The sequence below is a fragment of the Ahaetulla prasina genome, chromosome 11, assembly GCF_028640845.1.
Source record: "Ahaetulla prasina isolate Xishuangbanna chromosome 11, ASM2864084v1, whole genome shotgun sequence".
NCBI lineage: Eukaryota > Metazoa > Chordata > Lepidosauria > Squamata > Colubridae > Ahaetulla > Ahaetulla prasina.
The window spans coordinates 16,014,208-16,038,131 of record NC_080549.1 but is presented as its reverse complement, the minus strand read 5'-3'; the positions used below and the strand labels follow the sequence as shown (position 1 = coordinate 16,038,131).

The 23,924-nt window shown below is 43.2% G+C and overlaps 1 protein-coding gene across 1 annotated transcript in view; it reads left to right on the top strand.

Moving 5' to 3' along the window:
- The window catches only part of LOC131183866 (connector enhancer of kinase suppressor of ras 2-like), a 436,268-nt gene that overhangs the window by 389,103 nt on the left and 23,241 nt on the right, over positions 1–23,924 (top strand). The window contains exons 15-16 of the mRNA XM_058154608.1: positions 206–254; positions 19,083–19,131. Coding sequence (XP_058010591.1) covers positions 206–254; positions 19,083–19,131 — 98 coding nt within the window. The remainder of the gene's footprint in view (positions 1–205; positions 255–19,082; positions 19,132–23,924) is intronic.

The following is a 23,924-nucleotide window of genomic DNA, read 5'->3' as shown; positions in this document are numbered from 1 at the left end:
CAGTTCTTGCCAAAAAGCCAAATGATTCTGAATCATTGTTTATTGATCCTCTGGTGCTAAAACTTGCATGAGCAATGAGAGATAGTTGATAGTTCATAGAGGCAGAAGGTATTTCTGCAACCGGTCACTGTAACCAGTAGAAACGGCATTTATTATTCATTCAGTTTGTCTTTTTGACATCTTTTCTTCCATGATCTCTTTGCAGGTATGCCAGCTCTGCTGCCGAGCGCCAAGGAGGTACAGCTATGAGAAAGGTAAATCCCCCAAAACTTACCCTGCTTTCTTTAGAGAAGTAATTTACTGCTATGACCCATTGCATGGTTATCTCTGAGTTTTTGAATGAATGAGTCAGTCTGGCAATCCTGCCCAGCTTTCAATGCGGGCGGTATGTGCACTAACATTTCAAAAGAATGCTCAACTTCTCTGTAATTGTCAAAGTAGAGATCAGAGATAGATCTAGAGATATGGCCCATCTTTGATTAAACAGAATAATGATGGTGAAGGGCCTAGCGCAGGGGTGTCCAAACTTGGTCCCTTTAAGACTTTTGGACCAAGTTTGGACACCCCTGGCCTAGCGCAAGGGTGTCAAACTCAGATCTGGCCCGCGGAGCCACCCTGAAAACAGTGAAGGACCAGCCTCTGCCAAGCAAAAACAGAGATCGGCAAAGGGTTGCAAGAGGCCGTCGCAGCCGAAAACGGAGCTCGGGAGCCCATCCTGGCCACGCCCATCCCCCCTCCGAGGTCAAATACAACTGTGATGCAATGAAATCGAGTTTGACCCCCCCTGGCCTAGACATGCGGTCCTGCAGGGAAAACAATTTGGTATTCTTAGTCCTAGGTAAACGCAGTGAAGAAATAAAGTAAGATCTTGTTTAAATAATAAGAAGCCAGGCATCTTTTCAAATGAATAGAATAGAATAGAATTTTTATTGGCCAAGTGTGATTGGACACACAAGGAATTTGCAGCGTGCAATCTTGTGCGATGGAATGGGCGGGCACCCCAACTATTTGAAAGGGGCAGCTCCAGTGGTAAAATGTAAAATTTGTAATTACCGGTTCTGTGGGCGTGGCTTGGTGGGGAGGGGGGGTAATGTGACTGGGTGGGCGTGGCCAATTTTTTTTCTTTACTTTTAAAAGCATTTTTTCTACAACCTCTTCGGCCAAAGAGATGGTTTAAAAATGCTTTTAAAAGGCTCCTCTGACGATCCCAGCTGAGTTGCCTGATCGTCAGAACCTTTTCTTTTCTTTTAAAAGCATTTTTTTGCCTTTAAAAGGAAAAAAAAAGTCTCTGATGATCAGGCAACTCAGCTGGGATCGTCAGAGCCTTTTAAAAGCATTTTTTCTACAACCTCTTCGGCCAACGAGGTTGTAGAAAAAATGCTTTTAAAGGGTTCTGACGATCCCAGTTGAGTTGCCTGATTGCCAGAACCCTTTAAAAGCATTTTTACAACCTCTTCAGCCGAAGAGGTTGTAGAAAAAAATGCTTTTAAAAGCCTCTGATGATCCCAGCTGAGCCATGCGATCATCAGAGGCTTTTTTTTAACTTTTAAAAGAATTTTTTCGACCGAAGAAAAAATGCTTTTAAAAGTAAAAAAAAAAAAAAAAACCTCTGATGATCACATGGCTCAGCTGGGCAGGGGAGGGGGGCAGGGATTTTTGCTACCGGTTCTCCGAACCACCCGCTGCCATCGCTACCAGATTGGGTGATCCAGTTTGAACCGGGAGCATTTCACCCCTGGTCAGCTGAGTTAGCAATCTCAGTCCTTACAAGATTTTAACATGCTTGTTGAAAATGGGACGTGATTTGGTACCCTCGTAAGATTTGATCCCTTTTTCATCCATGAAGGGGAGGTTGGGTTAGCAGGTGTTCTCTCAGACATCACAGGGGCTTAGCAAGGGAAGGAACAATGTTCTGAATCCTTAACTTAATAGGGTGGAATGGTTTCTCGGTTTCTGAAGGGTACATGACCCAAATTATTAGATTAAATTTGCAAAAAGAAAGGTTTCTTCTTGCAAGAAAATTTGCAAGAAGAAAGTAAACTTTAGGGAAAGGTTCTTGAGATAGAGGATGGGTGGAAGCAACCTACCCTGGTGGATATAACTTCTTAGCAATAGTTCGACAGAAGTTTGTCAAGAGATGGAACGGTATTATATCTTCAGTATCAGAAGGAACACAAAAGATATACTATTATATTTATATCTATGGAGAGCCAGTTTGATCTAATGGTTAAGGCACCAGGTGTTCTGACCTAGGCTTCCCTAGCAGCACAAAGCCAAGTTCTTCTCCCGATAAACCCCTTTTATTTAATTGGCAGTGAATTCTTCTCCAGCAAAGTCTTTCCTCTCCCACAGTCTTTCAAGATAGTTCACAATTACCGACCTTTATCAGGCTTGAAGAGCGGCCAGGCCGATATCTTTCAAACGCTGCAATATTTGGCAAGAATGCAGAAATAGACTAATTGTCTCCTGCAAACTCCACTCCCCTTTCGCTCCTCTTTTATTCCCTCTGGGAGCGGCCTTTCATCGTCCACCTGTGGCCTTACTCCCAAGTCAACCCTTGTTCCTTAGCTGTTCCCTTTGTCTGGCAACTCTGCACATGTGCACAACTGGGAACATGCTCCAGCTGTTCATCTGCCTCACTGATGTCTGACTCTGAAGGCAACGGATACCTGTCATACAGCCAGGGGTGGGTTCTTCTTACCTTTACTACCGGTTCATAACGGGGCTGCACGCGCACTCTTCTGCGCATGCGCAGAAGCTTCCTGATGATGTCTAGGTCAGTGGGCGGAGCCTCCCACCAGTTTTACTACCAGGTCTTGCGAACCGGTCCGAATCGGGGGTAACCCACCACTGCATACAGCCCGGGCCCCCTCTCTGCCTCTGACGCAGAGCCCTTGTCAGAGTCTTCCCCAGACTCCAGGACTGGCCCATGTTCCTCCCCAACCTCCACACTCTCCGAATCTGGCGGGCCACAACACCAGGCTATAAACCAGGTGACTATGAGTTCTAGTTCTATTTTAGGCATGGGTGACCTTGACCCAACCCAACCCAACCCAAATCACTTCACCGGTGAGGAGAAAGGAGGATGACTTATGCTCACCATGCTGAGTTGTGAGTTATTTATAAAAGTAATAAAGGCAGTATAAAACAATTGTTAAAAAAAAATAAGCAGGTCTACATTACACTGGTGTAGACTTCCATGGCCAGTATCTATTGGGCTTCAGATTTTAGACATTGTTATGGTCCACCAGCAGCCTGCGGAGCTGGCAACAGAGTCAGACAGCGATGAGGTTGAGGAAGAACATGGGCCAGTCCTGTAGGCTGGGTGTTGTGTCTGTGCCCCCCGAGCGAGGGAGGAGAGAACACTAGGGCAGTCCTGGATGAGGGCTCTGCGTTGAAGGCAGAGATGGGGCCAGGGCCATCTGGGAGTGATATATGGACTCCAGAGCCTCCAGAGGCTGACAGTAGTTAGGCAGAGGAACAGGAGGAGCCTGTTCCTAATGCACGCATGAGAAGAGCTGCCAGAAGGCAGGAGCAGCTAAAGCAAAGATGATGACTTGGGAATAGGGCCAAGATATGATTGGCCCCTCCCATAAGGCTTAAAAGACCAGCAACAGCATTTGGGCTCTTTGCCGGAAAACAACGTTGTTAGCCTTGCTCTTTGTCTTGCTGCATTTATTTCTTGTCGGTGTGTTCTGCTTTTGAACTTTTGCCAAGAAAAGCCTTTGGCAATTCGCCTAATTAGACCAAGGTTGGTGATAAGACTAAAGATTTGTGTTATGAAGAATTTGCTTTGATTTAGTTTGGACTACGCTGAGAATGAGTTACTGTAATTCTCAGCTGTTCTAATAAAGTCTGTTTGTTTTTGAACTGATTGCATTTAATATTTGGGCCTAGTTCACAACAGACATATTCTTCAGGATCTAGACCACGGTTGCTAAACCTTGAAGCCTAACACTGCCCAATGAGTCTTGATTACTTTTGGGGCTCCTTTCAAATATATGATTTTCCAGTTCTCCAAACCTCAAAGGGAAACATTTTCAGTCGTTCCAGTGAAAATGAGTGTATGCAAATATGGTCACCAAGGAAAAAAGCAAGATAGAGAGCAACCATTGCAAATCTGCAATAACTTTGATAGCAGAAGCCCAAGCTGGATGGATTTTGTCAGGCATTAATAACACTGAATTAAATTCAGGACCAGTTTAAGACACACTGTCTTCTGCTTGTCAGTTTTCCCAAAGATTTGACACTCATCGCTCAAACTAGAAAACATTGTGTGGACAGATTTATTTCTTAGGAAACCCCCTCCCCCCCCGCAAAAAAATTGGTAGACTACGATTTATTAGAGATGTGTGAATCAACATAATACCATGTCTTTTTACCATGTACATCAGTGGTAGTCAACCTGGTCCCTACCGCCCACTAGTTGGCATTCCAGCTTTCATGGTGGGCGGTAGGGGTTTTTTCCGATACTGAAGCACTTTCCTTTTTTTTAATTTAATGGACTTTTTAAAAAATTTCATAGCATTATTTAAAAACATTTTCATTAGGTTTTCATAAAATTCCCCATGACAATTTAAATTTCTGAAAATATACTATTTGTATCGCCCGCATATATGTTTAGTTCATATTACGTAAGTGAAACTAAATGGCGCTCTAGTGCGACCGCAAACAAAAGAACCTCGTCCCAGAATAGCTCGCGCATCTCCCCCCACACCACCCAGCTGTAACAGACAAGCAGAGCTGGTAGCCGCCCCCCCTCCCAAATCCAATCCATGATGCACGAGAGGCATGCGCGGATGACGATACACGGCGCATTACTGTGGAACCGGTGGGCGGTTAGAAAATTTTACTACTAACAGAGATACAAAAGTGGGAGGTAGGTTTAAAAAGGTTGACTACCCCTGATGTACATTAAGAAGGCAATATTCCAATCTGGTAAAGTTTTCTGGGATTAAAAGTATATGTATTTTAATTATTTACCTTTCTAAAGTTCAAAGGCTTTGATGTGTCTTCCATTAAGTTGCGGAACGGTTTAATATAATTTGCTGAAGAAAATTTCTCAGAGGTGGAAAATCATCCAGCTTTTCTTCTTTTCAACATAAAGATTTCTTCCATGTAATTTTGTTTTGTTTTCAATTCAAATTCCTCTAATGTAAGTTCTCTCAAATGTAGCTCTTGCTCATTTTGAGTAGCGCAGTTCCTTTCAACGGTACAGGTCACCCTCGATTTACAAACACAACGGAGCCCAAAATTTTGTCTTGCTAAGCGAGGCATTTGTGAAGCGAGTTTTGCCCCATTTTACGATCTTCCTTGCCAGAGTCATTAAGTGAATTGCTGCAGTTTAGTCACCCAGTCTTTAAGCGAATCCGGCTGCCTCATTGGCTTTGCTTGTCAAAAGGTTGCAAAAGGTGATCACATGGGACACAGCAGCGGTCATAAATATGAAACAGTTGCCAAGCATCTGATCATTTTGAACACACGATCATGGCAGTGGTGGGTTTCAATTTTTTTTACTATCAGTTCTGTGGGTGTGGTTTGGTGGGCATGGCATGGCTTGGTGGGTGTGGCATGGTTTGGTGGGCGTGGCAGGGGAAGGATACTGCAAAATCCCCATTCCCTCCCGATCAGCTGGGACTCGGGAGGCAGAGAATAGATAGGGGTAGGGCCAGACAGAGGTGGCATTTACCGGTTCTCAAAACTACTCAAAATTTGCACTACCGGTTCTCCAGAACTGGTCAGAACCTGCTGAAACCCACCTCTGGATCATGGAGATGCTGCAAAGGTTGTAACTTTGAAAAAAAAATCCTACGTCACTTTTTTTCAGTGCCGCCTTATGTAGAGATGCTAAGCTTATGCCTCATTTGACTCCTCCCCTGATTCTGCCAGTCTCTCTCTTACAAATTCAGTAGGGGTGGAATAGCTTAAATGGTCTTTTGCTCTATTGTTTGGGGTTCACAGGCAAGTCAGGGATGGTTCAGTATGGTGAGTGGTCTGGATGAAAAGGATGAGGTGGGCAGGGGTGGGCTTCAAAAATTTTAGCAAGGGGTTCTCTGGCCGGTTGGTGATGGGCGTGGCCATGGTGGGTGTGGCCTAGTCGGCCTCCTGCACCATGGTGGGGGCCGCATTTTTGCCCTCTCTAGGCTCCAGAGGTTTTCCTTGAGCCTCTGAGAGAGCAAAAATGGCCTCCCCAGGCTCCAGAGGCCCTCTGGAGGCCAGAAACGGGCCCATTTCCAGCCTTCCTGAACTTCCAGTAGACCCATTTTTCCCCCTCTCCGAGCCACCGTGTGTGCCCTGCACTTACCTGCATCCAAAATGGGCCGCGTGGGAACTGCTGGGAGGGGAGGGGCAGGGTGGGCGGGGCCAGCCAGTTGTGGGATTAGGGGGTTCTCCAAACTGCACAGAATCTTAGCTAGAGGTTCTCCCGAACCCCTGCGAACCCCCAGCAGCCCACCCCTGGATATGAGGGTCCTGGCTTTTCACACAGCTCTTGTCACCCCAACCACTCACCATACTGGACCATCCTTGACCTATCTGTGCCCATACCTGACCTATCTGTAAACTCCAAGCAATAGAATAAAAGACCACTTAAGCTTTTCCACCTATACCAGCAGTGTCAAACTGTCGGCCCGTGGGCCAAATGCGTCACGCACAGGCTACGCCCACCGCAGCTCCGCGAAGGGGGAAAATGTCATGAAACGTCATGCGATGGCCACTTGACCTCGTGAGTTTGACACCTGTGAGCTCTACTGAAACTTGTAGGGGAGCGATTGGCAGAGGAGTCAAGCAGGGCATAAGTTTAGCATCTCTACGTAGTTGACGTCCAAACACACACACCCTTTTGAATGCTGTCCAGCGTGGAACCAGCTTTCTTCAAATGATGTCAACCGTTTTGTTGTTGTTGTTGTTTTCTCCCTGAACTCTTTGGAGTTGCTTCTTCGTAGCATTTCCACGGAGGCATAATGCAGATGCTTTGGCAGATGCTGCTGCAAACAATGTAAGCAAGTTTTGTGCTTTATTGTTGCCACTTGCCAGCCCGTTAAGAATTCTCTCTTCCTTTGGCCCTATTCTTCATGCAGTTGAACGGCGGGATAATTAGCCTGAACTCTAAACGCTTTGAATAGAAGAGTTGGCAGTTTCAGCCCTTTTGGGGAGCGCTGCCTTTCATTTTAAGCGGCTTTCTGACAAACTGAAAAGAGCATCTTGTGTAGCGAAATGTACAATTAGGTAAGCATTCAAGATTTCAAACGAGGCGCACGCTTTGAAAAGCAGCTGCTTATAATATTCTTTTTTTTTTCCAAAAAAATATTTTTCTTTATGTGGCTTTTGCCTGGGGATGACTAATCAGTCAGATCGGCGTGCAAATTTGTCATTTATCAGAGCGGACCCAGCTTGCATAGAAAAATCCTGTGTTTGTTTTGAAATCATGGTGTGGTTTCTTCTGAAAACGAGCCTTTTTCACTGCCCTCCGGTTTCACACGGGCTGCAATTAACCGCAAAGGTGATTTGGGGGATGGGCCGAGTTTGTTACAATTAAATATACAATTTGTTTGTTGTTGTTAGTTGCGAAGTCTTGTCCAACCCATCGCACCCCAATGGACAACGTTCCTCCAGGCCTTCCTGTCCTCTACCATCCTCTGGAATCCATTTAAGATCACGCCAACTGCTTCAGTGACTCCATCCAGCCACCTCATTCTCTGTTGTCCCCTTCTTCTTTTGTCCTCAATTGTTCCCAGCATTAGGCTCTTCTCCAGTGAATCCTTCCTTCTCATTAGGTGGCCAAAGTATTTGAGTTTCATCTTCAGGATCTGGCCTTCTAAAGAGCAGTCAGGGTTGATCTCCTCCAGGACTGACCGGTTTGATCACTTTGCAGTCCAAGGGACTCGCAGGAGTCTTCTCCAGCACCTTTGTTTAGAAGCTTGGAAATTAGATTTCCGAGTGAACACATTGCTTACATCAAGGATCCCGTTTCAAACCGAGCAAGAAATAATCATTCTCCGATTTCCACCAAAACTTAGACAATTTAAGCGCAAGAGACCTTTAGTCAAATTTCAAAAGCCCACTGCAAGTAATTAGTTCTGATTCCTAACAAGAAAATCTTGTCTTTTTTGCACAAAGGGGGAGGAGAATTTTTTTATTATTATCTATTCAAGTTCTATGTAGATATCTGGAATTTATCTGCGTTATGAGAAAGATAAAAAGAGTGTAAAACGAAGGACAAAACAGAATAACATACTTGGAAGGGTCCTTGAAGGTCTTCTAGACCAACTCCCTGCTTAGGCAGGAAACCTTTTACCATTTCAAATCTCTTCTTTAAAAACTTCCAGTGTTGGAGCATTCACAATTTCTGGAGGCAAGTTGTTCCACTGGTTAATTGTTCTCACTGTCAGGAAATTCCTCCTTAGTTCTAGGTTGCTTCTCTCCTTAATTAGTTTCCACCCATTGCTTCTTGTCCTGCCCTCAGGTGCTTTGGAGAATAGCTTGACTCCCTCTTCTTTGGGGCAGCCCCTGAGAAATTGGAATACTGCTATCATGTCACCTCTAATCCTCTGTAATCAAATAACATTGAATCACCAATAAATATTTTTCGGGCTCTGCATCCTCTGTTTTGTTGGGCTTTTATCCAACGGTGCATCTAGTTTGACAAATGTAGTCTAAATGTAGTCTTTAGTCTACATTTTTTGTAGACTAAAATGTCTACATTATTCAGCGCGGGGGGGGGAGGAAAGAAAAAGTCAATTAAGGCAGACCACTTGAGTTGCAACGGGCAGGGCAATGAAAACCACAGCCTCACTATCTTGACTTACAGCCATTGGGTATCAACCTACCATTTGTTGTGGTTAACTGACAGCAAGAACACACATTCACAGTTTCATATGCTCCTCTTTCTGTTTCCTGTAGAAACCTGAAGGTGTGCGATTCTATACGCTCCCATGAAACCTATCTGTCCAAGGATTGAAGCTGCCCAGAGCTTTCTTATCAAGTATGCATTGTTCTGCAATCCAATGTAGGAACTTAGCACCCGCCCCTCTCCTTGAAGAATGAAATTTTTTGAGAACTATTAAAAAGGCAGGATAAAATATTTCCCCTAGAAGAAAAATAAAAATCTTAAGGGAGACAGAAACTCCAAGCCACAGCTCCCTGGCTCCTGTTGTGACCGAGGCCCAAGTGGTGATTACTAAACACAATTCAGTCCTCAACAAACTTATTTTATTAAAACAACTGAGTTCGTTCATTCTCAGCTTTGTCCAAAACAAAATTCTTAATAACCAGTCCGGCGGCCTTACCACCAACCTTTGATGTCTTTGGCAACCTGCCAAAGGCTTTTCTTGGCAAAACTCCCACAAAGTTCAAGAGATGGTTACAAGAACCACGGAAATCAACGTTGCTTTCCTACAAAGAACCCAACAGCTCGTTGCTGCTCTTTTAAGCCTTATGGAAGGGGCCAATCATCTTCTGGCCTTACTCCCGAGTTGTCCTTTTTTCTTCAGATGCTCTTGCCTTCTGGCAGCTCTTCCAGGCTTCAACCAAACTTAACTCAGACAGCCTGCAAAGTTAGCTATGACTCCTACAACAGCCAATAGAATACATGCTCTTGCACAGGAACAGGAAGCTCAAGTTCAAAGCCCAAGAGAAGGTATAAATAGCCCTCATTCTCAACTCCACGTGATTAGCTGCACCAGGACCATATGCTTGGTGGTTCTGTTCACCATTAAACCCTCTTTCCAATCAGCCTCCAAGTTTCCAGTGTCTTTACCCCAGCTTGGAACTGAACCAGATGGATATTCCTTCCAACACCAGTTAACTGTCCATGGCAGAAAGAGAAGCTAAGGCCCATGACCCAAAGATCTGAACTCTCTTTGCTAACTTTTGACTCTTTTGCTGTCCTCCACACTTGTATTCATTTTGCATGAGTTGCAGCCTCCGAAGCAAAATCCAAAGCCAATTGCTCGTTTCTGAATGAACTGGCTCGGATCCTTCCCCCTAAACAGTCTTTCTTAATTATCTGATTTTGAACAATGCAAATCCATATGCGGCTCAGAGGACAGGGAGGGAAAAGAGAAGAATGTGACTGATTGATTCCTATATTTAGGCATTTTTCTCCCTTCTGCTTTTCTAATCTCTTCTGCTTCCTTGATCACCCTCTTCAGAGCCTTTCATTATGCATCAGGGAGGGGGGATGGCTTGGCTGTTGTTTGAACAGACCGCATGATCTTGCATCTTCTTCAGCTGATTCTGAAGAAGCTTCAACTCTGGGGAGTCCATCGTTTTCACTCAAAAGAAACTAATATTCCAAGAGTGGTATTTCTTCGGGATAAAATCAGCTGTGGGATCTCCTTGGCGAAGATGTGGAAGAGTTGTTAAGGCCCAAACTCTCACAGTTGCTTGTTTTCTGAGGCCTTTTTCAAAGTGTAAATTGGTTTCCCCCCCACCTCTTCCCTAACTACTCAGAGCAAGCCGTTCGAATATCACCACCACCAGGATCTAAGTCACACAAGGACCTTCCCCAATTCGGCTGAAACAGATTCATTTCATTGTAGAATTGCAGGGCTGGAAGGAAGCTTCAAGGCCTTCTAGTCCAACCCTCTGCTCAAGGCTGGAGAATCTACCGTGTTTCCCCAAAAATGCAACCTACTCAAAAAGTAAGTTCTAGCTTGATTTTACACGTGCGCCCAATATAAGCCCTACCGGAGGTGGGTTTCAGCAGGTTCTGAACAATTCTGGAGAACCGGTAGTGGAAATTTTGAGTAGTTCGAAGAATTGGTAGTAAAACTGGCCCGACCCCCATCTATTCTCTGCCTCCTGAATCCCAGCTGATCGGGAGGAAATGGGGATTTTACAGTATCCTTCCCCTGGAGTGGGATGGGAATGGAGATTTTACAGTCTTCTTCCCATGCCATGCCCACCAAGCCATGCCCACTAAGTCAAGCCATGCCCACCAAGCCACACCCACAGAACTGGTAGTAAAAAAATTTGAAACCCACCACTGAGCCCTACCCCCAAAATAAGCCCTAATTAAGACCTCGACCACTCCAGGGTGCACAGGTAAAAATTAAGCTAAGGCGGATATGGGGGTGGTGGAGTTGTCTTACTACTTACCTTCAGATAGTTGCAGCCAGACCTCTCTCACTTTGGCCCATTTCTTCTGCCGGCAAGGCTTTCCGGAAGGCCTTTGTAGCCGATCCGGAGCTCTGTTATCAGCTACAGTGGCCTGCAGGAATGCCTTGCTGAACGAAGGCCTCTGATAGCCAGGGGTGATGCGTGCAAGCGAGGTGAGTCAGTGGAAAACACCCCTCAAAAAAATAAGACCTGGTGGCCTTTTTGGTGACGAAAAAAATATAAGACAGGGTCTTATTTTCGGGGAAACATGGTGTCAAACTCGATTTCTGAAACAGCGACGTCTACGCTGGCTTGGGCATGTCATGAGAATGGCTGGTGGTCGGATTCCGAAAGATCTCCTGTATGGAGAATTAGTGCAAGGAAAGTGCCTCAGAGGGAGACCACAGCTGCAATATAAGGATCCCTGCAAGAGGGACCTCAAAGCCCTGGGAATGGACATTAATGACTGGGAAACCTTGACCTCCGATCGTTCAGCTTGGAGGCTAAAGATGCAGCATGGCCTTCTCCAATTCGAAGAGACATTCGTTTGGCAGGCTGAGGCAAAGAGGCAGTCCCGGAACCAGCGAAATCTGGGGGCTGGGCAGGGGTCAGAATGTATCTGCCCTCAGTGTGGAAGGGATTGCCACTCTCAAATTGGCCTTTTTAGCCACACTAGATGCTGTTTTAGGATCTCTTTCCAGAGCACGATAGCATAATCTTTTGAGACTGAAGGATGCCAATGCATGCAAACTCAATTTCATTGAGGGACACACCAGGATTGTGTTTGACCTCGAGGGGCCAGGGTGGATGTGGCCAGTTCGACGTCATTTGTGTCGAGGGCACCTGTGGCGGCCTGAGCACTCTGCCAGTGAAAATGGGCTCCTGGGCTCCGTTTTCAGCTCGGATGGCTTCGTGCAACCCTCTGTCAGTGAAAACAGACCTCGGGAGGGCCGCCAATGGCTCTCCTGAACTCCGTTTTCACTGGCAAGACGCACCACGGGTCGGTCCTTTGCTTTTTCTATGGCAGCCCCATGGGTCAGATCTAAACACCTCATGGGCCGTATCTGGCCCCCGGGCCTTGAGTTTGACACCCCTACCCTATCCCATCCCAGACAAAATGGTTGTCTAGTCTATTCATGAAAACCTCCAGCAATGGAGCACTCACAACTCTGGAAGGGAAGCTGTTCCACTGATGAATTGTTCTCGCTGTCAAGAAATTTTTCCTTAGTTCCACGTTGGGTCTCTCTTTAATGAGCTTCCGCCCATTACTTCTTGTACTGCCTCAGGGGCTTTGTAGAATAAGTCATCCCCCTCTTCTCTGTGACAATTCCTCAAGTACTGGAAGAGAGTTGTCATGTCTCCCCTAATCCTTCTCTTTGATAGTCTAGACAGACCTACTTCCCTTAATTGTTCATCGTACAGGTTGGTGTGGCCCGCCAGCAGCCAGCGGAGCTGGCAGCAGATTTGAACAGTGAGGAGGTTGGGGAGGAACACGGGCCAGTCTTGGAGTCTGGGAAAAGCTCTGATGAAGGCTCTGCGTCAGAGGCAGACAAGGGGCCAGGGCAGTGTGACAGGTATCAGCTGTTTTTGGAATCAGACATCAGTGAGGCTGACAAACAGCTGGAGCCTGTTCCCAGTGTGCACATGTGCAGAGTTGCCAGATGAAGGGAGCAGCTAAGGAACAAGAGTCGACTTGGGAGTAAGGCCACAGGTGGACGATGAAGGGGCCCTCCCATAGAGAATAAAGAGGAGCGATAGGGTAGGGGTGTTTGCAGGAAACAATTAGTTCATTTCTGCATTCTTGCCAAGTATTGCGGGCATCTGAAAGATATCGGCCTGGCCACTCTCCAAGCCTGATAAAGGTCGGTAATTGTGAACTATCCTGAAAGACCGTGGGAGAGGAAAGACTTTGCTGGAGAGGAATTCACTGTAAATTAAATAAAAGGGGTTTATTGGGATGAGGACTTGGCTGCTGGGGAAGCCTAGATCAGAACATGGTTCAACTTCTAGATCCCTGTTGTTGCTCATCTCTGCACCTCTAAGATCTCAGTGTCTTTTTGTATTGCGGTGACTAGAACCGGATGCAGTATTCCATTACTTTTTAATAATAATAATTAATAAGAAAGATTATTTGATCAAAAAAGTTATTCAGGGTTGTCTTCTTCACTTCTTCCTGGAAATACCAAAGGACTGGCCCACGGTGCCCCTGGCAGCCAAATTGGGGGAGTGACGGGACCACATGCGGCCCCCCTGCATCCTGTTTTCAGCCTGGACAGCCTCCTGTAGCGCCCTGCTATCCAAAATGGGGTGTGGGGTGTGCAAGAAGCCCCTGCACCCTGTTTTGGCTGGCAGGGTGCTGCAGGAGGCGTCCATCCTGTCTCCCCACTCTTCTCGGCTGGCCCATGAAGGAGAACTACAATGTTGATCCGGCCCTTGAAGAAATCCAGTTTGAGACCCCTGCTCTACCATCTAGCAGCAGAGTTCACCACATTGCACAATTTCCTGGAGACCAGGCTTCAACCAAACTTAGCTCAGACAACCTACAGAGCTAGTTTTTTTACCCCTACAACAGCCAATAGAATGCATGTTCTTGCATAGGAACAGGAAGCTCAAGTACAAAGCCCAAGAGAAGGTATAAAAACCGCTCACTCTCAACTCCATGTGGTCAGCTGCCCAGAATCACGCAGGCTTGGTGGTTCTGCTTCATCATTAAACCATCTTTCCAATCAGCCTCCATGTTTTCAGGGCCTTTCTCCCAACTTGGAACTGGACCTGGATATTTCTTTTAACATATTTCAGCTCTACTCCTCTTGGAATCTTGTTGGGCCACTCCTTTCCCCTCCCCCCCCACCACCTCCCAGTTCTTGGGGATCTAATTAAACCTGACTGCAGTCCAAAATACTCTCTCTCGTCTTAGTTTTTAAAGGTAATGTTGCTGTCTTGTTAAATTTGCAGCTTGAACTTTGCACAAGCTAGGTGTTTTTTGTTTTTTTTAAGCACTGATTGAGACGTACAGAGAGTTTACGTTGCTGGAATTGCCCGTCCTGTGGCTATTTTTATCTCTTATTCCAAGCTGGACTGTCAAGAAAGATTCTTTCTGGTAAAACAGCCGTGCATGTGTGCGTCGTTGGGTTTGCTTTCTGTTAGCTTACTGGAGCCAGAAGAATATCCTGAAGTGTCTTTCCAGGCAGAAGGATCCTCAACCACCCTAAAATAACTCAGAATGGCCTGGTGTTGTCGTTTGAGAGTTGTTGTTGTTGTTGTTGTTGATTAGCTGATTGTTAAAATCTCTTTTAAGAGTCAGGTTAATTTTAACTTTTGGACTTTTTAAAGCAGCCACCTCTGTCCTCAAGCTCACACCAAGCAGGAATAAGAGGAAGGTGTTTGCAAAGCCTGAAGCATTTCTTCAGCATCGTTTTTCTTTTCTTTTTTATTAATTTTTTTCTTTTATTTTAATACAAGCAATCCATCTTCCATTAAACAGTGTGTTGTCTGAGTACAAATGTTTTGTGCAATAACAAGTAAGATTTACAGCCATATTCATTATTTATCTATTCTTAACTTAATAATAATATACATTGCATGTCTAATACTGTAACAATTCTCTTCTTAACTTATCTAATTCTATTAATATATTTTCTGTATTCCACTAATCTAGTTTTATTTCTAACTTTCATATTTATTCTCTAGCCATTGGTAAAATAGTTCCCATAATATTCAGTTTGTCCCTTCTCTTTAATTGCAAGTGTTAACTTAATCATTTCTGCAAATTCTAATATTTTCCTAATCACATTCTCATCTGTATTAATCTCTTCACTTTTTCAATTTTGTGCAAATACAATCCTAGCTGCAGTTATTACATGAATAATCAAATATACATTCTTCTTTACTATAAGTTTCTGGTAAAATCCCCAACAAAAATATGTTGGGTTTCAAATCAATATGGTGTTGTATCATCTTCTCCAACAACGTGTGTATTTTTGTCCAGTATTTTTTGGCTTCTGTGCATTTCCACAAAGTAGGATAATACGACCCAGGTGTCATGTGACATTTCCAACATTTAGCTGATTTGTCTTTAAACATCTTTGCCAGTCTTGCCAGTGGAAAATGACATCTATAAAACATCTTATACAAGTTTTCTTTATATGCGGTTGACGTTGTTAATTTGTAGTTTCTATCCCATAGTTATAGGGACGCGGTGGCTTAGTGGCTAAGACGCTGAGCTTGTCATTCGAAAGGCCGGCAGTTCAGCTGTTCAAATCCCTAGTGCCGCATAATGGGGTGAGCTCCCGTTAATTGTCCCCGCTTCTGTCAACCTAGCAGTTCAAAACCACGTAAAAAATGCAAGTAGAAAAATAGGGACCATCTTTGATGGGAAGGTAACAGCGTTCCGTTTGCCTTTGGTGTTGAGTCATGCCAGCCACATGACCAGGGAGACGTCTTCGGACAGCGCTAGCTCTTTGGCTTTGAAACGGAAAAGAGCACTGCCCCCTAGAGTTGGGAACAACTAGCACATATGTGCGAGGGGAACCTTTACCTTTGTCCCATAGTTGCTGCAATTTTTCTAATTCTATTGTATTTTTTGAAAAAATTTTGCCCCTGCTATCATTGTCTCTTTCACTTGTTCTTCTTCTAATTTGATACCCAATAAATATCTATACAGTTTCTTTATCACCCTCTCTTCTGTTCCTGTTAATATCTTATCCAATTCTGTCAATTCCATATAAAAACCTTATAATTTAGTATCTTTTTCATATCTAGATTGTATTTGCAGTTGTGTATACCAAACCACATCAATCCCTTGCTCTTTCAATTCTTGTTTAGTTTTGAGCTCACCCTTTTCATTCAAAATGTCTTTATATCTAACAATATTTCCCATATTAATGATATTTGGATGAACAGGTTTTCAAAGTGCATCGAGCCCAAACATATATGGCCATTAGCTTCCACCAAAGAATAGAAAATAATAATACAAGGAGGTGGAGAAAGTCAAAAACTGTCACAGAGGCAGAAGAGAAAAAACTTAAAGACTTGAAATGCAGGTAGTCCTTGACTTATGACCACATTTGAGCCTAAAATTTCTAGTGCTAAGCGAGACCCTTGTTAAATGAGTTTCGCCCCATTTTACGACCTTTCTTGCTACAGTTGTTAAGCAAATCTGGTTTCCCCATCGACTTTACTTGTCAGAAGGCTGCAAAAGGGGATCCGATGACCGTGGGACAATGTGTTGTGGTCCGCCAGCAGCGATGAGGCTGAGGTGAGGCCAGGGCCATCAGGAAGTGAGGTGCGGACTCCAGAGCCTCCAGAGGCTGACAGTAGTGAGGCACAGGAACAAGAGGAGCCTGTTCCTAATGCACGCATGAGAAGAGCTGCCAGAAGGCAAGAGCAGCTAAAGCAGAGAGGACGATTCGAGAATAGGGCCAAGAGATGATTGGGCCCTCCCATAAGGCTTAAAACAGACCAGCACCGGTGTTTGGCTCTTTGCCAGAAAACAACATTGGTAGCGTCATCTTCTGCTTCTGCTTCTGCTTCGTATACGTCTTTGTTTTTGTGGCTTCTGGATGTTTGCCAGGAAGGGCCTTTGGCAGTTTGACTAATTGGACTAAGGTTTGTGAGATAACTGAGGAACTTGTCTTGGGAGGCATTTGCTTTACTTTGAGTTGAACGATGCTGGGAATTACTTGATTCCCAGCATCGTTCAACTCAAAGTAAAACAAATGCCTCCCAAGACAAGTTCCTCGGTTATCTCACAAACCTTCGAATAAAGTTTGTTTTTTCATGGACTAAGTTTATTACTACCTACTTGGGCCTGGGTCACAACACACTGCAACTGTCATAATAAATACGAGTCAATCACCAAGTGCATGAATTTTGATCAGGTGGTCATGGAGATGCTACAACCGTCGTGTGAAAAATAAGTGTCATAAGTCACTTTTTTTCAGTGCCATTATATAACTTTGAACGCCCATTAAATAAACTATGGTAAGTCAAGAATTAACTGCATTTCCTTTAAAGTAAAAGCTGTAGGTGACTCATTTTAGGTTAGAAAGAAATCAGATTTTTTTTCCCCCTCCCCAAAGATCTCATGCTGGCTGGGGATTTTTGGGAGTTGAAGTCCTCATGTCTCAAAGTTGCCAAAGTTGGTCACCTCTAGAGGATCTGAAGATCTCCCACTCAGCTTTCTACCACTTCATTCCGCTGCTTTTTATAGACTTGGGTAGACATTACCGCATGGCTTTAAAAAAAAAATTGCGAAAACTTTGCGTATACCACAGATTGAGAAATTTCCTGTGTAGGTGGGGTTTGTTTCGTCCTGACTGATAACCAGAATGAATGAATCTCTTGTGCTTCCTATGCCAAATCTAATTTGTTCCATTCCAGATCTGCCCCAGTTAGCAAATTCCATTTTTAAAGCCTGCCTAGATATCCCCGTGCCATTTTTTTTATTCACATCTACGTGCTATTTTTATACCCAACGTGAACCTCTTTGGGGCCTCTTTCTCTAATATATGACATTTCATAGGTGATTTCCCTCAAGGCGTGTCTTTCTTTCTTTCTTTCTTTCTTTTTTGTCACAATTATTATTATTATTATTATTATTATTATTATTATTATTATTATTATTATTATTATTATTATTATTATTATTATTATTATTATTATTATTATTATTATTATTATCTTTCCATAGTTTTATATGTTTAAAAGACCCTTGAAAAATAGTATCCCAACATTACAGGGCAAAAAGTCAAGTTCACTCATCATATCCAGGAAGTATGAGATCATGGTATATATTGAATGTGAACCAAACAGATTTCCTCACTTTATGGAACAAAACAGAATAACAGAGTTGAAAGAATAGAATAACAGAGTTGGAAGGGACCTTGGAGGTCTTCTAGTCCAATCCCCTGCTTAGGCAGGAAACCCTACACCACTTCAGACAAATGATTATCCAACCTCTTCTTAAAAACTTCCAGTGTTGGAGCATTCACAACTTCTGGAGGCAAGTTGTTCCACTGATTAATTGTTCTTACTGTCAGGAAATGTCTCCTTAGTTCTAGGTTGCTTTTCTCCTTGATTAGTTTCCACCCATTGTTTCTTGTTCTACCTTCAGGTGCTTTGGAGAATAGCTTGATTCCCTCTTCTTTGTGGCAGCCCCTGAGATATTGGAACGCTGCTATCATGTCTCCCCTAGTCCTTCTTTTCATTAAACTAGACATACCCAGTTCCTACAACCGTTCTTCGTATGTTTTAGCCTCCAGTCCCCGAATCAACTTTATTGCTCTTCTCTGCACTCTTTCTAGAGTCTCCGCATCTAAGGTCTCCAAGATATCTCTCTCTCTCTCTTTTTTTTTTTTTGCAATATCCTTCCCCCTGGAGTGGGGAAGGAATGGGGATTTTGTAGTATCCTTCCCCTGGAGTGTGGAAGGAATGGAGATTTTGCAATATCCTCTCTCCAGGAGTGGGGAAGGAATGGGAATTTTGCAGTATCCTTCCCCTGTCACGCCCACCAAGCCACACCCACAGAACGGTAGTTTAAAAAATTGGATTTCACCACTGGAAAGCATGTACTGCAGTGGGGTGTGTGTGTGTGTGTGTGTGTGTGTGTGTGTGTGTGTGTGTAAAGAATCAGCATAACTATTTGCCAGATCACCATCAAAGCTGATTCCAGCCGGAGCATAGAACAACTCAAAGATGCAGTGTAAGATAAGAAGATGTGGCGAGGCCTGGCGCATAGAATTGCCAACAACTGGACATGTCTGAATGGATAACATTATTGTTGTTGTTGTCATCATCATTTTGTGAAATAAATAAAAGCAAATGCTTTAAGAACTGTGGGGTTCATCACAAAAGGAAATGATACCAATGTGTTATCCACAGGGCAGGGCATTTTCTCCGCAATGCTCTTGTTTAACGTTTTTTTCTGCGATGGTAACTAATCAATGTGTTGTTTTTTTTCCCCTTCTTGTCTTTCATTGCAGTCATTTCACTACGCTTCCTTGAGGGTAAAGAGCAAAAAATGGCCCAAAGGTAAGTGGTTGGAAAAATTAATAATGTAATAAGATGACATTAAAATCACAGTCGGACAGAAGGAAAACATTGTATTCGACCGGCATTACACATAGTGCACCTAGAACATATTAAATTATTGAGCTTAGGTCAAATCCAGCAATGTGCAAAATCACTCTTATCTCTGCTTTTCTCCAGTCTGTTCTTCTCTTCCCTTCTCTTCTCTTGTTTTCTCTTCCCTTCCCTTCCCTAATTCCTTTTGCCTTAATTTTTTCTCTTACCTTGCCTTACCTTGCCTTGCCTTGCCTTGCCTTGCCTTGCCTCGCCTCGCCTCGCCTTGCCTTGTCTTCCTTTCTCTAATTCCCTTTCCCTTAATTTTTTCTCTTCTCTTCTCTTCTCTTCTCTTCTCCTCTTCTCTTCCCTTCCCTTCCCTTCCCTTCCCGTCTCTTCTCTTCCTCTCCAATCTTCCCTTCCCTTCCCCTCTTCCTTTCCCCTCCTCTCATCTCTTTCCTTATCTTCTCTTTTCTTTTCCTCTCTTCTCATCTCTTCCCCTTTTCTCTTCTCTTCCCTTCCCTTCCTTTCTCTTCTCTTCCTCGCCAATCTTCCCTTCCCCGCTTCCCTTCCCTTCCCTTCCCCTCCTCTCCTCTCTTTAATTCTCTTCTCTTTTCTTCTCCTCTTCCCTTCCCTTCCCTTCCCTTCCCTTCCCCTCTTCTCATCTCTTCTCTTCTCTTCCCCTCCTGTCTTGTCTTGTCTTCTCTTCCCCTCTTCTCTTCTTTTCCCTTCCCTTCCTCTCCTCTCTACTCTTCCCTTCCTTCCCCTCTTCCATTCCCTTCCCTTCCCCTCCTCTCCTCTCTTTCCTTCTCTTCTCTTTTCTTCTCCTCTTCCCTTCCCTTCCCTCTTCTCTTCCTCTCCTTTCTCCTCCTGTCTTCTCTTCTCTTCCTTCCTTCCTTTCCTCCTCCTCCTTAAATCATTGTTTACAAATCTCAGTGCCCAGATTCATGCAATGCACCAAACCCTACTAAGACACAACATAATTTAGGATTGTATGTCAGCTCATTTTCTTCACCATCTTTTCCCCTTGATCTCCCTTTCTACCAACTTGGAGATCCTCCTATACATTAATGATAGAAATTCTGGTAAAGAACTTGCACAGGTTCCTTGGTTTCTACAGAAAGGAAATAAAAGCTGGGTGTTAACCAACACATCGATCATGTCAAACCTCCAGCCCATCTCCAATTCTGCCCAATGCCTCCAGTGAGTTCAAGGTGTTAATTAGTATGTGGAACAGTTCAATTTTTAAATGCCAGTCAGAATGAGTCATTATATGACAATTTCAATAAATTCATTTTGCAGTCTGTTTTGAAAAGCAGAAGATTGTTCAAGAGCAACCTCTCTTTTTTTTTTATTACACACTTGTACACTGAGTTGTTCTACAATTCACAGAATTCAGAATGTCAGCTCCAAAGAAATAAACTTTTTACAGCTTGGCTGTGAAGATCGTAGAGAAGAAAGAATCATAATTTAATGGGATCTAAACTCTCGACTATGCTTCACAGCTGTAGGACAAATATAATTAATATAACAATGTAAACCCAATTTTTCACACTGCGCAGTCTGATGTTTTAATTAAATTTGCCCTCGGCTTTATAGGAAAAGTGATATGAATATTACAAGAAACTCTGTTTCTGGTGATAAAAGAAAAAGTGACGAGAAAAAGGGAGAATAGAATTTCTGAGTGAACCAGCTGTTTGAAAATAATGACAATAAAGTCTTCTGATTTCTTAGTCCTTGACTTACGACCACAATTGAGCCCAAAATTCCTGTTCTTAAGTGAGGCATTTGATAAGTCAGTTTTGCCTCATTTCACGAACTTCCTTGTCTCGGGGTGGTTAAGCGAATCACTGCACCTGATAAGTTAGTAACCTGGTTGCTAAGCGAATCTGGCTTCCCCATTGCCTTTGCTTGTCAGACGGTCGCAAAAGAGGATCACACGACCCCAGGACGCCGCAACCGTCATAAATATGAACCCATTGCCAAGCATCTGAATTTTGATCACATGGCCATGGGGATTCTGCAATGGCTATAAATGTGAAAAATGGTCATAAGACACTTTTTTTCAGTGCCGTTGTAACTTTGAATGGCCACTAAATGAACTTTTGTAAGTCGAGGGCTATCTGTACTTAACCTTTAACCTCAGATACATAAGTAGGCTGTGCTGCACCTCACTGGACTTTCTTGCTTTGTTAAGAGAGAGAAAGAATGTGCAAAACTTCACTGTCTCTTGTTCCTCTCGCTTCTGGGAATCCAGACTGCATTCCACCACAGTGGATGGGCATTGAAAGACCTCAAGTAGGAATACAATGATGGGTGATTTTTGTTGTTGTCATTATTGTCCTATTGTATGCTGAAAATTGTAATAATAACAAATAATGCTATAGGTTATAGAGTCCTAGAGTTGGAAGCAGAGGTGAAATGCTCCTGGTTCTGACCGGATCTAGTGTTCCGGTAGCGATCATGGCCTGTGGTTCGGCAATCCGGTAGCGATGGCGGGGCGAAGCTCCACCCAGCCGCCAGGGTGTCATTACTTCCTGGTTTTAACCAGGAAGTAATGTGTTTTTTACCTTTTGCACATGCGCAGAAAGTTTTGCACATGAGCGGAAGGTCTGCGCACGCATGTGATGCATGTGCACTTCCTAAGGAAGGTAAGGAAGGTAAGTAGATTTCACCCCTGGTTGGAAGGGACTTAAGAGAACATGGTCCAACCCCCTTGGACACCACAGGGTTCACTACACTCTCCCCAATAGACGACAATCCTACTTCCGTTCGAAAAGCTGCAGTGAAAGAGAAGGAATTCCCTACCTGTGATCACCTATTCCAATGGTATACTGGTATACTGGTATACTGTATACCATACTGTTACCTTATGCCTCCCACCAACCGGTATGCTCTCACAGAGAAGGTCTCCTCAGGGTGCCGTCCGCCAAACAATGTCGGCTGGCGGCCCCCAGGAGTAGGGCCTTCTCTGCTGGAGCAGCGACGCTCTGGAATGAACTTCCCCCTGGCCTACGTCAAGTGCCTGATCTTCGGACCTTTCACCATGAGCTAAAAACATACTTATTTATTCAAGCTGGACTGGCATAATGGTTTTTTAACATTTTAAATTGGGTTTTATTGTTGTGGGGTTTTAAATTTTTTAAATTTTAAATTTAAATTTTTATACATTGGCCTTTTTGTAATATGCTTTATTTTAAATTTTGATTTTAATTGTATATATATTGTGTCTTATTTAGGCTGTACACTGCCCTGAGTCCTTCGGGAGAAGGGCGGTATAAAAATTTGATAAATAAATAAAAAATAAATAAATAAAATAGTCCTCGACCTATGACCATAATTGAGCCCAAAATTTCTCTTCTTTTTTTTTTAAAGAAATAATTTTTATTAATTTTCTATTAATTGCATTCCTTAAGTGCTTAATAAACATCGTGTTGTCTGGGTATTTAATTTGCTTAACAATACAAATTTACATTCTTACTCTCCGCCCCCTTTTTCCCAACCATTAGTAAAATAAATTCCAAGTTTTGATAATATTCTTTGTCTTCTTTCTGTTTGATTTTCAATGTAAGTCTGTCTATTTCTGCACAGTCTAGTATTAATTATCTCTTCATCTGGCGGTGTTTTTTCATCTTTTCAATATTGTACGAAGATAATCCTCACTGCTGTTAAAAAATGTCATACTTTTTTTAAAATTTGAATTTATATCCTGCCCTTCTCCGAAGACTCAGGGCGGCTTACACTGTGTTAAGCAATAGTCTTCATCCATTTGTATATTATATATAAAGTCAACTTTTATTGCCCCCAACAATCTGGGTCCTCATTTTACCTACCTTATAAAGGATGGAAGGCTGAGTCAACCTTGGGCCTGGTGGGACTTGAACTTGCAGTAATTGCAAGCAGCTGCTGTTAATAACAGACAGACTTAGTCTGCTGAGCCACCAAATTTTTCTGATATCATCCCTAATAAAAATGGTTCAGGTTTAAACTCTACATGCTTCCCTATTATCTTTTCTAGCCAGCGATGTATTTTTGCCCATATTTTTTTTTTTAGCACAAGTTCACCACATATGATAAAATGTGCCCGTCTTTTGATTACATTTCCAACATTTGCTAGATATATTTCTCTTCTTAAGTGAAACATTTGTTAAGTCAGTTTTGCCCCATTTTGCAACCTTTCTCACTCCAGTCGTTTAAGTGATTCACTGCAGTTGTTAAGTGAGTAACCTGGTTGTTAAGTGAACCTGGCTTCCCCATTGACTTTGCTTGTCAGAGGGTCGCAAAAGGGGATCACGTGACCCCAGGACAATCAGTGGTAGGTTGATACTGGTTCTACACGGATCAGCGAACCGGAGGCTCCGCCTACCCACACCAGAAGCTTCTACGCATGCACAGAAGCATTGCACATTATTATTATTATTATTATTATTATTATTATTATTATTATTATTATTATTATTATTATTATTATTATTATTATTATTATGCACACCAGAACAACTAGACACAAGAACAGTTTTTTCCCGAAGGCCATCACTCTGCTAAACAAATAATTCCCTCAACACTGTCAGACTATTTACTGAATCTGCACTACTATTAATCTTCTCATAGTTCCCATCACCAATCTCTTTCCACTTATGACTGTATGACTATAACTTGTTGCTGGCAATCCTTATGATTTATATTGATATATTGATCATCAATTGTGTTGTAAATGTTGTACCTTGATGAAGGTATCTTTTCTTTTATGTACACTGAGAGCA